The sequence below is a fragment of the Ascaphus truei genome, chromosome 5 (genome assembly GCF_040206685.1).
Source record: "Ascaphus truei isolate aAscTru1 chromosome 5, aAscTru1.hap1, whole genome shotgun sequence".
NCBI classification, from domain to species: Eukaryota; Metazoa; Chordata; class Amphibia; order Anura; family Ascaphidae; genus Ascaphus; species Ascaphus truei.
The window spans coordinates 33,064,308-33,079,523 of NC_134487.1; the positions used below are offsets into that span (position 1 = coordinate 33,064,308).

At 38.2% G+C, this 15,216-nt stretch overlaps 1 protein-coding gene across 2 annotated transcripts in view; it reads left to right on the plus strand.

Moving 5' to 3' along the window:
• Nucleotides 1-15,216, plus strand: part of LOC142494904 (cadherin-related family member 4-like) — a 91,380-nt gene that overhangs the window by 74,452 nt on the left and 1,712 nt on the right. The window contains exons 20-23 of one of the 2 annotated variants that reach the window (XM_075599583.1): nt 3,201-3,331; nt 10,132-10,224; nt 13,802-13,871; nt 15,016-15,052. In XM_075599583.1, coding sequence (XP_075455698.1) covers nt 3,201-3,331; nt 10,132-10,224; nt 13,802-13,871; nt 15,016-15,052 — 331 coding nt within the window. Of the gene's footprint in view, nt 1-3,200; nt 3,332-6,168; nt 6,550-10,131; nt 10,225-13,801; nt 13,872-15,015; nt 15,053-15,216 lie in introns of those variants that run through there. The other variant, XM_075599584.1, reaches the window with a different exon arrangement.

The window sequence follows — 15,216 nt, forward strand, 5'->3', positions numbered from 1 at the left end:
CATGTGATGACCATTATTGGCACCAAAACATGATGGGCTGCATCCACCTAGCCCCATTGAATTAGGGCTCATATCATGACGTTACCTTAACAAAGAACAGACATTGTGTTTCCTGAGGTTAACATGTATTCTCAAAGCTAATTATATGCAAAAACAATGGCTGTTCTTTATCTCACGTTATGTCAGACTAACATTGCATTATCTTCAAGTAACGTGAAGTTATAAATGTCTTGGTGCTATTCCAATCCAGACTGATTCGGGAATTTAACTCAAGTTGAAAAAGAGAGGAAAGGGAAATAACGTAGGAATAACGCTATGTTAGTTAACTAATGTTTACCTGTGGCATTATATACATCCAGTTGTGGTCGTTGGGAAGCGCAAACATGTGGAAACAGAAAATAAATGTCTGATAGTGCAGTATTGGCAAATGCAGATAACGTGAAGTTCTTCTTAAGATCTATAGATTGAATACTCACAAATGTGAGGGCATAAAGATGTAAGTAATGGTTTCTTTAAGTGATGAATCACAGACTGCGGTATGGATGCAGGTTAACTTCAGCATTTATGTATTCGCTGGTACCCGTTAATAAATATACAAAGAACCAGGCATAGTGCAGACTGTAGTATTTTATATAGAACATGGTAAGTATATTACATTACACTCACATGGTGTTGGATGAATACACGCAATTAGATCACACGATCGATCTCGGCTGCAGGTAGGTATATTTTCTGCTTCCCCTGGAATCAGCTCTCTGTCTGACGCACGCCTCGCGGCTCCGTCTCGGCGGTTCCGGATATGACGTCAGCGGGATCCAGGGGTTTCCGGTCGAGAGTGTGAATCGTCACTCAGCGTCACTCTACGCGTTTCACCTTCCTTGGTTTCTTCAAGAGTGTCGATGATGATGATGATATAGTTAGGAGTTATTTACCTTAAACTCAATTATATACATCCAGACCTACTGTACTGTAGTAAATGCCTATTTCAGGATCTGCATATGAGTAAGGTCTATGTTAGGTATGATGAAAACATATGGTCCTTCTAGGCGCTGGTCTTGGGGTATGCTTGCATATAACATATTTAAATATATTAAACATGGCAGCATTATGTTATTGTTCTTTGAGAATACACCTTTAGGCTTAACGTGACGTTAAGTTACAGTAGGTTAATGTCACATTAAATGACTTAACAGAGCTTTATGGATCTGGGCCTGATTGAGCAAAGATTTCTCGTAGCACTGGTAGTCATTCAAAATGAAAACATGACACTGCATGTTTGTAAAGCATTGTAAAATGTGACAGTTGACAATAAACTATGAGTTGAGCAAGCACTCCCTTTTAATCACTGCGCTTTAAAGAATAGTTGGCATATGTTAGAAGAAGGATAATTACTGTACACTTCATTTCTAGATAACACGGTTTCTGTCTGTTTGTTTAACATTGTCAGTGTCAAACTTTGTCTCATCATTTAAACGGCCAGTCCTATATACTGTAGAGTGCAAAAAAAAACATAAGGAACAACGTATCCATGTAATTGACTTCCATAGAAAGATGCAATTTTGTTGTTTTGTTTACTATAAAATGGATATTGACAGAGTACATGTACTGTAGATTATGTAACCATCATAATAACATCCAAAACACTTTTTAAAATGCTAATAGGTCACTTTAGTTGTACTCGTCATTTAAACATGCTCTTTAATTTATTTATTTTCCTTATCTATGTTGTCTTCACTGTTTATCAATCCACTACTCAGGACACCACAGCTAGGCCATGTTTTAGGGATAACCAGTTAATCACAGATTCACATACAGTATACAAAAAGTGGAAATAAAGTATGTTTACTTGGTAATTAATTGTTTTTTTTACTGCTCAGACTGGGGTGTCCTGATTAGATATGTGTTAATGTCTTCAAAAGTGATTGAAAAAAAATGTTCGCAAATTTCTCCTAAATTTTGCTTTTATGCAAGGCATTATAAAAAGTTACGGTGGGTAAACAAAAAGTGCCAAAAACCCTGCCCCATACAGTGAACTGCAAATGAAAATACTACTTGTGGGTACATTTGTATGTCCCAGACAAGTCTGCAACCCTGTCTTTTCCCATTACCGCTTAGCATACAACGCTTCCACTGCAGCCAAGGATTCTGGGTAATGACGTGCAAATGAGCACTCACTCTTTAACTTCTTATCCATTTTTACATGGATCCCCTATAAGCTTATGCCTGCTGTATTACACAGATTCTCACCACAGCCTGGGTTAAATAAGTGCAGTCAGTAAATCTACAGTACTCATGCAGCATTTTTCCAAAAGGGACAGCTCTCAGCTTTTGACAATTTCATCAATTGCTGAACTGTTGCCAATTTTTCCCAGAATGTAACCATAAATTCCAATATATAAAAAGGTTCATGTGACCTAAAAAATATTTTTAATGTTTGTCAATTTATTGTTGTTGTTGTTGTTGCTATTTTTGCATTTTTTCTTAATGGAAAAGGGCAAATTTAATCTGGTTTGTTAACTATAGCAAGGTAATACTCAGTGTATTGCAGGCACACGTCTCAGCAGTGAAAAAATAAGGTAAGCCGCCGGTGCTTCTTGAGATGGGGAGAATCCTGTTATACCCCAATGAATCACGGAGAAGGAAGTAAGTATCAAGGCACACAGACTTAATCATCAAGTGATTTAATAAATATAATCAATCACTTAATGATTAAGTCTGTGTGCCTGGATACTTCCTTCCTTTGTTAACTATAGCAAACATTCTCACATCTCTAATGCCAAGGTGAGGGTTGAGAAATGCTGGTTTGAATAAATATGATACATCTTTCTGTAAGAAAGGAGACAATTTGTACTACTCTGAAATAGAAGGCAATTGGTACTATTTACATTGATGCAAACTTAAGGGAAATGTAGGTGTACAATTGTTCTACAGTATATTATATTTTCATTAAAACAATGATCCTAACAGATATTTTATGACTTTTCCTAACAGCATCTTATATACTTATTTTTATTAAATGCATTTTTTTATTATCAATAATTAATGCCAAAATATACAGTAATACACTAATCTCAAGAAAACTAGTCACAAATATACTGTATTGTACTTTTCAGGCATGCTGGTTTTTAATTATATATATATATATATATATATATATATTAATACAAAATAACTAATTAAAATGTGTTATTTTTTTCCAGGTGACAACATCCGTGCTTGTTCGAACATCATATTTTTGGCATCCTGATAATTGGTTTCCTGCTGTTATCACAATTACTGTCGTTCTATTGTTGCTGTGTCTCTATGGGTTGGCGTGGGGTCTCTTCAAAGAGTAAGATCTTGACATTATATTTTAACAATTAAATTATATTGTACATGATACAGTATATTCACAGCAAACCCATTGACAATATGCATAACTACCAGAGTCAGGCTTAAGAACAACATTTTTCTTCTTAAATGCACATAGGAAATATGTGAACTCAAAGTATGCAGAAGTCTGGAGATGTAATTGGTGTTTGTACTCAAATACAAAGATATACAGATATATTTAAAAAAAAGTATACTCAAGATGGCATAGCCAATTTGATATGATTGAGACATACAGATGTAGTTAAGATTATTGCACCAGTTTATATATATATATATATATATATATATATATATATATATATATATATATATATATATAAAGCAGAATATCATAGATGTACGTAGGATTCAATGGCAGAATAACAGAATATGTCACCATAACGCAACAGAGGTTACAATAATTCTGGCTCCATCCATACCTTTATAAGGGGAAGGGGAAGAGAGAGGTCACATCCCCACACATCCCTAGAATGTCTGCTACTCTGGGCATCAGCTCTAGCAGTGTGAGCTAAACTAGCTGCTGGGTACCACCACTGTCATAGCATACTTTGCGCTTTACTTCTCACTTGAGGGCTCATACCTGTATCCCTGGTGTATTATGTAAGAAGTCATATACATTATTATTCAACTGTGATACAAGGGCTAGATTTGAGCCTCTGTATTGTTGCATATCTTTTTAAGTTTTAGATACATGGAAAAAGATTTGACAGCCAAAACTAAATACATCAATGACTAATATCAAATTCAAATTGCTACAGAAAGTGTTAGGAATTCAAAAGTTCCACCACCAATGAAAGCAAAGAAGGGTGGGTGGCCGTATTGGTCCTTTCTTCCATGTAGTAACAAAGGAGGGCGAGGGAGTAGGTGGTATGATACCTTTTATTGGACCAACAAGTAGTTGAAATGTTAAGAGCTATCAAACCTCTCCGGGTCCTGCATCGGGTATGGCAGAAATACAGAAACACAATATAATATACAGTGTATGTAAGAGGGATATCTGGTTACAATGGATGTAGACAGGAAGTGTGAAACAAGATGAGGTAGAAACAGGTAGCCTGGTGTGAAATATAACAGTAGAGAAGTACTGAAGAAGGCTATTCTCTTTTGAAATGCCAAGGCGGCCTCGACAGTAAGGAGACGTGAGGGGGAGTGTGTGGGACAAGACGGTGAATGTGAAAAAGTAGCTACAGTAGTTATATAAAAAGCACTCTAACTATTTTATTTCTGGTTATCCATATAAAGAATGTTGTCAGGGAATAGTGCAAAAGTGCATGTGTGCACACATGCATTCATATATACATACAAAACACAAACAACAAGATGGCCTCACACACTAGCTTGAGGTGCTTGTACAGGCAGATGTGGTGCAAGGCAGGGAGAGGGTAACTGTAAGTCAGTAACGGTCACGTTAGTGATCCAAAATACCAGCACAGCACAGGAGTGGGAAAAAAATTGTATTTATTTAGTCCAACAAGCAAACATTTAGCCTGATGTTTTGGACCCCAGGGTGAAGGTCCTTTGCAGTGCTTTTATTTTGGATCACAATCATGACCCTTACTGACATACACACAGTATATAATATATAATATATACTGTGTGTATGCCAGTAAGTCATGATTGTGATCCAAAATACCAGCACTGCAAAGGACCTTCACCCTGGGGTCCGAAACATCAGGCTAAATGTTTGCTTGTTGGACTAAATAAACACTCTATTTTTTTCCCACTCCTGTGCTGGTATATACATACATACACATGCCAGATATCATCCCTGTATACACTGTATATTATATTATGTTTCTGTATTTCTGCCATACCTGATGAAGGATCCTGAGAGGTTCAGAACCTTGTAACATTTCAACAACTTGTTGGTCCAATAAAGGTATCATACGACCTACTCCCCCCTCTCCCTCCTTTGTTACTACCACCAATTAACTGAATAATGTATGCTCTTTCATCACTGACTATTTACGTGTTGGATTGTCAGAAATATTGCATATCAAAATTAGCCAGAAACAACCAGCAACTGCATCAGAGGGATGGGCATAGTTGCGAGGTGGCAATTATTTCCCTTGAATACATTAAGTGCGCAGATCAAAGAATTCTGCACACTGTTTGGTTCTTTGTGGTTATTGCCACCTAGGCAACAGCTGGTTGGAGAAAAGCCCACACACAGTAGTTGTAATCCATCAAACATTAGGAGTTTCTGTTGAAGATTTTCAAATGTAAGAGAGGAATACCACAAGTCATTTGCAGAATGATACATGTAAAGAGTATTTGAACCTGCTTTTATAATCACTTCCCTGAAAATGATATCTCTTCGATAGGAAGGCCTCTGTGTGCATGACTTTCATTGCTTAAAGCAGTCCTGCCTTCTACAGTATTATGCCACAAAGTCCTAGGCAGGGTGAACACTTTAATTAATATATTGAGAATATTTCTTAGTGCAACAGGCATGGCTTGTTTTTTTAAGACAAAAAAACCGAATCTTTCTGTAACCTTGATTAACATTCTTGCCTTAACGGTAGCCTTTTAATGCTTTTCTTACAGTATCCTCTTGCTGTAAAAATGACTGCAATAATTTGTAGTCTTTAACAAAAAACAAACACAGATGCCCAAAGCTACTTCCAATGTGACAAAAATACACAGTGCAATACCTATATATTCTCTTGAAAAAGGGTCATTTAGTTCAACCCTTTGGCCAACGCATTTTACGCTTGCTGCCACTTTCAAGGCATGACCGTTAGCAGGTCGTAATACTGCCTGAGTTAAAATTCTTATTTACCTCTATAATTACAGGAAGAATGATCAAATATTGGATCTGTCGTAACCCAGATTTCTTCAAAATCGGAATCATCTGACTTTTTTACGTACTCTCAAATATTGACTTTTAGGAAAACTGCAGATCTTGGAGTATAGTATAGGCTGTCAGCAATCAGCAAGTGACAGGCAAATATATCAAAAAGTGGCGCTCCAAAATTATAAACACAGATGTGAAAAAATGTGATACTTATACAAACATGAATAAATGCTGCTTAACCCAGTGTGGGGTCGTTCTCTCGATCCCGTGGACAGTGAAGAGGTGAAGGTCATCAGGAAGCGCAATGTCATGTAAAAAACAGAAGAAAATTCCCTGATGGTGCAGTATTGTGATTGATATGTGATAAATATCAAGGTGCAGTGTGCTGGATACTCACAAGTGTAGAGTGAGCAATGTTCCCATAAAGGTTTCTTTATGTGTGTCAGCCCGTTGGACCGTCAGACAGGTAAGTGGAATGATAAGTGCTGGAGACCTTAAGTGAATAATAAAACGGACATAGTGCAGACTGTACAAAATATCTTTAAAAGTAAGTATATGTGCAATACACTCACATGGTTTTAAAAGGTAACAAGCGTTTAGATCACACAGGTTGGATCTCAGCAATGAATGAGCTGTTCTCTGTCCCCCCTCTGCCTCGGCAGGCGTGCGTGTCAACGGTGCGTCTCACCCTAACCGGGAACCGGAAGTGACGTCATCTGCTCTGGGGGACGCCGATCCTGTGGGAGTTTTTCTCATCAGCCTCACTCTACGCGTTTCTCCGTATTGCGGTTTCTTCAGGAATGACCCAATTTTGGGGGAACATTTTGCGGACAGAGTAAAAATGGTTTATAGGAGAGCACCTAATATTAAAAACTTCCTGTCCCCGAGTGCACTGAGAAATACAATAGCCAAAAAGCACACTTGGCTAGATCCCCCCAAAGGATTTTATGAATGTAAAATGTGCACTGCCTGCCAGCATAGCTCCAAAGAAGTATACAGCTTCAAATCTAATGTAACACAGAAATCCTATAAGATTAAACAGCATTTGAACTGTAGATCCAGTCATGTCATTTACCTTGCGGAATGTGAGTGTGGCTTACAATACATTGGGAAGACCACACGCCCGCTTAGAACGCGCATGCTAGAACACTTGGGTAATATAAAACGTAAACTCACAACCCATAGTGTTTCGAACCATTTTTTATTGACACATAGCTCTAATCCTGCCAGCTTCTCATTCAAAGCCATAGAGCAAGTTTTGCCCCATTGGAGGGGGGGCAATAGAGACTTAAATTTAATCAAGAGGGAATCATTCTGGATATTCGAGCTAAAAACCATTTCCCCCCAAGGTTTAAATCTTGAGTTCGATATAAAACCTTTTCTGTGAATGATTCTAACATGCCTCTCTTTTTCTCCACTAGATAAACCACATCACTATGTCTGTCAATACATGACTAGCTCAGTTTATTTAGGGGTTAATTTTGTTGTAGCGGTTAATTATTTTAACTATTTTAACTAATGTGTGTATATCGTTAATTTTAAATTCATTTTATTAAAATTCTTTTGGAAGACTCATATATGTATGATATGAGTCTTATAATTTTATGTCTGTTTACACTCATAATGAGTTGTACAAATATTGCCTGTTTACACCTGTAATCCCTGCCCTAATTACTGATCATGATCACCATACTTAATTGCCCAACCAATGGGATCTGAGCATAGCGTATAAAATCCTCCTAGAGCATGTCAGCCATACACTCCTGAAGAAACCGCAATACGGAGAAACGCGTAGAGTGAGGCTGATGAGAAAAACTCCCACAGGATCGGCGTCCCCCAGAGCAGATGACGTCACTTCCGGTTCCCGGTTAGGGTGAGACGCACCGTTGACACGCACGCCTGCCGAGGCAGAGGGGGGACAGAGAACAGCTCATTCATTGCTGAGATCCAACCTGTGTGATCTAAACGCTTGTTACCTTTTAAAACCATGTGAGTGTATTGCACATATACTTACTTTTAAAGATATTTTGTACAGTCTGCACTATGTCCGTTTTATTATTCACTTAAGGTCTCCAGCACTTATCATTCCACTTACCTGTCTGACGGTCCAACGGGCTGACACACATAAAGAAACCTTTATGGGAACATTGCTCACTCTACACTTGTGAGTATCCAGCACACTGCACCTTGATATTTATCACATATCAATCACAATACTGCACCATCAGGGAATTTTCTTCTGTTTTTTACATGACATTGCGCTTCCTGATGACCTTCACCTCTTCACTGTCAGCAATCAGCAGACAGCATTGTATTGGTGAAAGTTGTTTTTAAGATATATATCTGTTTGTACAGAATTTACCTCTATAATTACAGGAAGAATGATCAAATATTGGATCTGTCGTAAACCAGATTTCTTCAAAATCGGAATCATCTGACTTTTTTACGTACTCTCAAATATTGACTTTTAGGAATACTGCAGATCTTGGAGTATAGTATAGGCTGTCAGCAATCAGCAGACAGCATTGTATTGGTGAAAGTTGTGTTTAAGATATATATCTGTTTGTACAGAATGGTCACTGCTACATTTTAAAGTTGAATCCCCCAATTAATCTGATCTTGATAGATTTCACTTGTCAGTCTTAAACCACCATCATAGCTATTAAGAATGTGTACAAATGTTTGAAATTCCTCAATCACTGCATCCCAGATTAGGAGTATGTCATCAATTTCCATTGATGTTCTGTTTCTAAGTAAATTGCTCTTATGCTTTTTATATTAGTACTAACAGAGTGCTGCAAAAATATTTTTTTCTCATTATTTGCTATGCATTTTGTATTTCACCCAAAACATTGCCCAACTGTAATTGAGAAGCAAGTTTATTTCTTTATTTTGAAATCATTCATGTAATAGCCCTGCCTTCTCCTTAGGGAACCTCATAAAGGGAACTAATGAATGGGGCAGTGACATAGCTTTCTGTGTTAAAGCAACTTGGCGTACAGTATAATTCTTTCTGGCACAAAAGGAGTGTGTCGTTGGATCCTAATCACTTACATGGAGCACCACAGGTTCTCGATCTATTCTCTTTCAGTCTTGAGAAGAATGCTCCCATGTGATGCTTCAAGTGCAAGTCTTCCTCCTGATTTAATATCACATGACTCAACACAGTAGGAACACAATATTTGTGTGAGTGGAAGGATTACATTTCATTTTATAGAGTTTATTGATTCCTGTGTATATGGAAATTCCAGCGGTGTGCGCCACAATGTGAAATGTAATTGGTTACAATAAAAACAAAAAAGCTTAAACCTTCTGAGCGCCGTATTGACATACCATGTACATCATGAAAAATGCAGCTGCAATGGCCATTATTAAAACAAATCACGCGTTGTGTACATCGGAATACCGACGTCATGACGCGGGATGTCTTCCAACCGTACCGCCTTTAGACGCAAGTGCAGAAAATGGCATTTTAGAGTTCTGTTTTTTAAAACACCTGAAATTGACACAGTAGCACAGTACTGTACACATTGCAATTCATTCATTTCATTGCACCCAAAGAAACAGAATCCATGAAATTCAACAAAGCAATCGCGATAAGCGCAGGTGCCTGGGGCGTTTGGCCGCGTTCATGCTGCGGGGAATACAGCAGAGCACACAAAATCGTCGCCATGATTTGTTTGAATAATGGCCGCTTCAGCTGTATCACTCTAGAGACCTGGCTTACCACTCAATCAGAGTAGTTGGTCCAACGAATAAAGAAAATGTTCTGTTTTCATCACCTCGGGGTAGCGCTAATGAAACAATCACATATAAACGTAATCCCATTGCACTGATCGATAGAAATTGTCTTTACCTGAACATTTTATTTATTAAGATTCATCTGCTTAAAGTTTGGTTTACAGTAAATGGCATTTAATTGTTCTCGTTAAATGTTCAGTACCATATTTCTTACTCAACAGTGTGCCAAAATGTGCAAATTTGTTTCCTTTGTGCCAAGGATTTCAAAAACCTCAACAACCTAACGTTTCCAACAAGGCATTTATGGAACCAAGGTAGGAAACAATGTAACTTATTAATTTGAAAAAGTGGAGAGTGATCTCCAGTGTTCCAATGCTACAAATCATATATTAAACAAATGTAATCACTGTCCAGGAATAACTAGGAAAAGTCTCAATGCAGGTATAGGATAATAAATGTTTAAGGAAATGATGACATCCGAAGTGGCTGTGGAGGTATAAGCACACCAGTCGGGGGTTAAAAAGCAAATGTGGACCAGAGGTACAGAGTAATGAGACCGCAGTCCCACTAACTGTAACTCTATAATAGTCCCGATAATGCTAACCTGACCCGACCGGTAACCCTGCCACCTTGTCAGCCGTGATATGCAGTGAAGCAAAATCCCATCCAACCTGTATATGGCATGGGGATTCACAGCTGTTTGGAGACCGGAGAAACGAGGCGCTCCTGCTGAAACTGCAGACGGAAAGCCACGACTGCTCCGCTGTCTGGCGTGTAAGCCAAGCCCTCAGCTCACTGATGCAGATGACGTGGGAGCTGTGTCACAGGAATCACCGGCTGCGCTGAACTGGGATCCCGAAGGTAGTGCGCTCAAGCCCATCGATCATCCTGGGGCTAAACAACCAGAAGGCAACCAGCCGTGCTGTGACCAATGCGGATGACGTAGAAGCTGTGTCACAGGGCTCACCAGCTCTGCTGTACTGGGGTCCCAAGGCTGAGCGCTCTAGCCCGTAGATCGTCCTGGGGCTGCATCCAGAAGGCAATCAGCCGTGCTGTGACCTGGGAAACCGCATGCAGGGTGTTTCCGGGGTGCAGACCAGCTGGATACCACCTCTATTCAATGCCAATGATAATCACCTGTTGCAATTGAGACTGCTGTGTGCTCCATATCAAAAAAGGGAGTAGAAATGAAAAAGGAATGAATGGTCATTACTCCTAGTACCACTACAAGCTTGTAAAATAAAAATATTCTTTATTACAAAAAAAGGCTGGACATCATGGTAAAACCACTCTGACGCGTTCATCCCTACATGGGACTTTATCAAAGAGTACATGTCTGCTTTCTGAACCATGTACTCTTTGATAAAGTCCCATGTAGGGATGAAACGCGTCAGTGTGGTTTTACCATGATGTCCAGCCTTTTTATTTTACAAGCTTGTAGTGGTACTAGGAGTAGTGACCATTCGTTCCTTTTTCATTTCTACTAACTTATTAATTTAGCTGTTGTGAAAAAGCCCTATTTAACAATTCACACCATTATGCCATGCTGTAAGTATGACCATACTTACACATGCAACTAAGAATATCAGGCTCATAGGCTCCTCTTCAATATGCAGTGAGGCTGCATCCCTGTAAAAGAAGAACATTCTATGCTCATTCGTTTGGATATAACTGATTTCTTATTCAGCACAGGAAAGTAAATTCACAGCATGTTGATAGTGTTTTCAGTGTGTGAGTGCAGGGTTTGGTGAAGCTACAGCCTATGAATTTAATGTGAATATAGGTAAAGTAAGGTTTTGTAATTCCTCTTAACTGTTCAACAAAAATAAATAAAAACCGTCAAAGAAAAAAAAACAGCATTTAGATCCCTTATACAGAGTATAGCTTATTGCAAATCTAACTAAAAATTAAGTGCATATGAAATATTCCAGCATTTTTACAGACTCAAATAAAAATACATGTCATAGTAAAATAATGTACATAAACCTTACATTTGTAGCGAGACTTACTGTCTCCAGCACCGCAGTCAAGTCTATATTATTTCAGTTAAGTTATTGAAACGAGGTTGACCCTGTTTCCGTTCAAGACCCTTACAGATTAACGTAAATGGCAATTTAAAAAAACAAAAAAAATTTGCTCGAATGCTAAAGTAATATACAGTAAATGGCCATTGACTTGTAGCACTAAACAAATTTGTTGTGAACTTTTGAATTGAAGCAAACTTTTTCGCCAAACGAAAAAAGGGGAAAATCATAAAGTTTGCCAACGTATCCAAAAAGTTTTTCGTAACTCAAATCCTGCGTATCTGCTAACTTTAATTGTGTTATTCTGGTACATGCACTTTTTTTTATTGTGTTTGAGAGGCTTTCCTGCTGTACTATATACCTTAACTTAGCCCACAGACACACTGCTAGTACACATTGATTTTAACAGTTGTAATAACAACAATCTCTTACTTCTGCAGGCAGTATCAGCCTAGAATGAATAATATTCTCAGCATTATCCAGCCTGTGCACAATTCATTACACAACGTTGATAGAAAACACATACAGATGTAGCATGCGCTATTATACGGGCAATAATGTGTAGATCCGCCCCTTTTTTGTGCCCAGTTAATTGAAAGACAATGGTGTCTGCTACACTGGTGCGTTGTGTGTGTTCCATTGTAACGAGTCAGTGGGAGCAATAACGTCTGCTACATCTGTAGTTCTACTTTGTACATGTTAAATAAAGTGAAACCAAGTCAAATGATCTAATTATGTTTCTCATCTGCACATGGTTGGCTGCTATCATTGAGATTTAACCAAAGCCAGACTGCACCTTGGTTTGAAATGATCTCTATATGGAATCTGTTTCAATGATTCACAAACTCGCCAAGAATAAAAATAAAAACTCCTAATATCTTTAAAAAAAAAGATATGTACCTTGTGGTATGGGGTAGTAACTACTGTAGTTGGTGCTTAGTGACACCTCTGAGGCAGTCGTGAGTTTCTCATCACCGACATAGAGATCCCCTTTCTATTTCTTGATAAAAAAATCCAAGCCAGTTTTTTATTCAGGTATATAATGCTTTATTACTGCACTAAAAAACCTGCGGTAACAGTAAGGTGATAAATCCATTACAAATAAATAAATAAAAACAATCAAACGTATTCACTTTTCATTACTATACAGTGGAAGTCATATTAGTCATTCAGATTGACCACACCCACTAATCAATATCAAGATTTTCAATTTGGTTCACTCCTGGTACACTCTCTCAACACTGGAATTTTTTGTTTGTTATTGTACTCCATCCCTATCAGTTCTGACCAGAATGTTCTACTCACCCCCACTTGAGTCACCAGCCTTCCTCTCTGTACAAGCCTTATCTGGGATGTTTGTCCACTCTCCAGTGTTCAAATGAAGCACGTCAACACATACTGTATGAGGAAAGAGGCCAACAGACTTAAAATTAGAAGATAGGATGTCCGCTCTTTAGGGACTAGAAATAAACGTATAACCTAGCTAATAACTATCACTACAATAATAGAGATATAGTGCGTGCATGCATGTTTATTACCTCTCCTATTCACACAACTCAATAGCAGTTTTCAAAGATTTGGAATCAGTGTATTGGCATTGGAGAAATCACTTGCTCTTTTAATGGTGTCAGCCATTTATAGAAAATGTACCTTGATTTTCCAGGCTTTGTGCGATTCTGAACCCATGAGAACACTTTTGTATTCACATAAGAGATCTGCAAAGTTATCCCAGGCCTGTTGCAAAACTGTTTTGTTTTTTTCACGTTGACATAAGTTTTCCACTGTAAGCTTAGATATTAGAATGACGAGATTTCTTAAAACTGGGAAACAAAACGAATGTGACCTCACTGTGCTTTTATTTCCCCAGAAAGCAGGACTCACTAAGCAACCACCGCAGGTCAGATGAGAAATCTACGGTTTTGCCTGGAAATTCCCCTGTAAGTCTGTCTGGTATGGAGCATGCCATTGAAAAAAAAAGTCTGAATTAATTGATCTGTTGTATTAAAGGTGCTAACTTACAAAGCAACATCTACTGGAGTTGCAATTAAGTGAATTGCTCAGTCATGTAACACAGGGGTGCGCAAACTTTTTGCACTGCGCCCCCCTGCCTGCTCTCCCCCACTGCTCATCCCCCCCCTTACCTAGTCTGAAACATCAAATGACGCCATGGGGTCATGTGACGTCACGTGACACCACTGCTTCATTTGATGACGAGTCGCCCTAGCCGACTGAGTCACGGTTAGGGAAGTTGCAGAGGCCTCGCACGGTCCCCCGGCATTTAATTTAAGAGCGCGGGGGCCTCTGCAACCAGTTTGCGCACTCATAATACATACTCTATGTATTACAGTTGTTGACTAGTTTGCACATTTAGCCCTCAAAAACCTAACTGCAAATATCACAATCACAACTATCACAGAATATAATATATAATCAATAACATTCCAAAATAAGAAATGCTGCTTTTGGTAGTTGCTCAAGAAAGACTTCAACAATTGAAATGTTTCAGAGTGGATAACTATGTAAGAAGTCTACAGAAGAAATGTTTTTACTGTACATTAATGTTTCTCCAATATTTAATCATACTGGAGAATGTTACAGTTAAATAGGAACATAAAAACAATTTATATAAGAAACAAAAATGACTACAAACACTAAGACTGCACCTTAAATTCTGATAATCTTTTATTCATATTCAAACACATAAGTATTAAGTTATTTAAGTTTTTGGTAGTTTAGAGGAGGTAGGATCTGAGACAGGTTAACAACAGTACACTCCACAGTGGCGAAAGACAATTCAGTACTACTGTATACTTAAAATAATTTGCTTTAATATTGCTGCAGATGTTTTGCAATATACACAAGGAATTATGGCATAAGTAACACTATAATGTACTCTGATAAAATGTTTCTTTTTGAGAAAAGACAAAAATACGACAACGCGCATAAACGAAGGTGTTGAATTTCCATGGTGCAAGGGGTTAAAAATAAAAAAAAGGAGGGGGGTGGGAGAAAGAAATAATGTGCATAAATGAATTACATATTTGATTTGAATAACATATAATGAACCGTTTCTTTGCACAGCCTACAGAATTTTATGACGGTCGTGCCATTGATCCAGGTGAGATCAAGCTGAATCAAACAATGTTAATAAAATTAAATTCACCCTAGGTGTTTTTTAGATTAATCACAAACTCCAAAGAGTACTCATTTACATGAGCAACCCACCCTGAAACCTGAAAAGCACTGCTGCTGCACTGAAATCTTGGCACAGGGTGGTTGAAA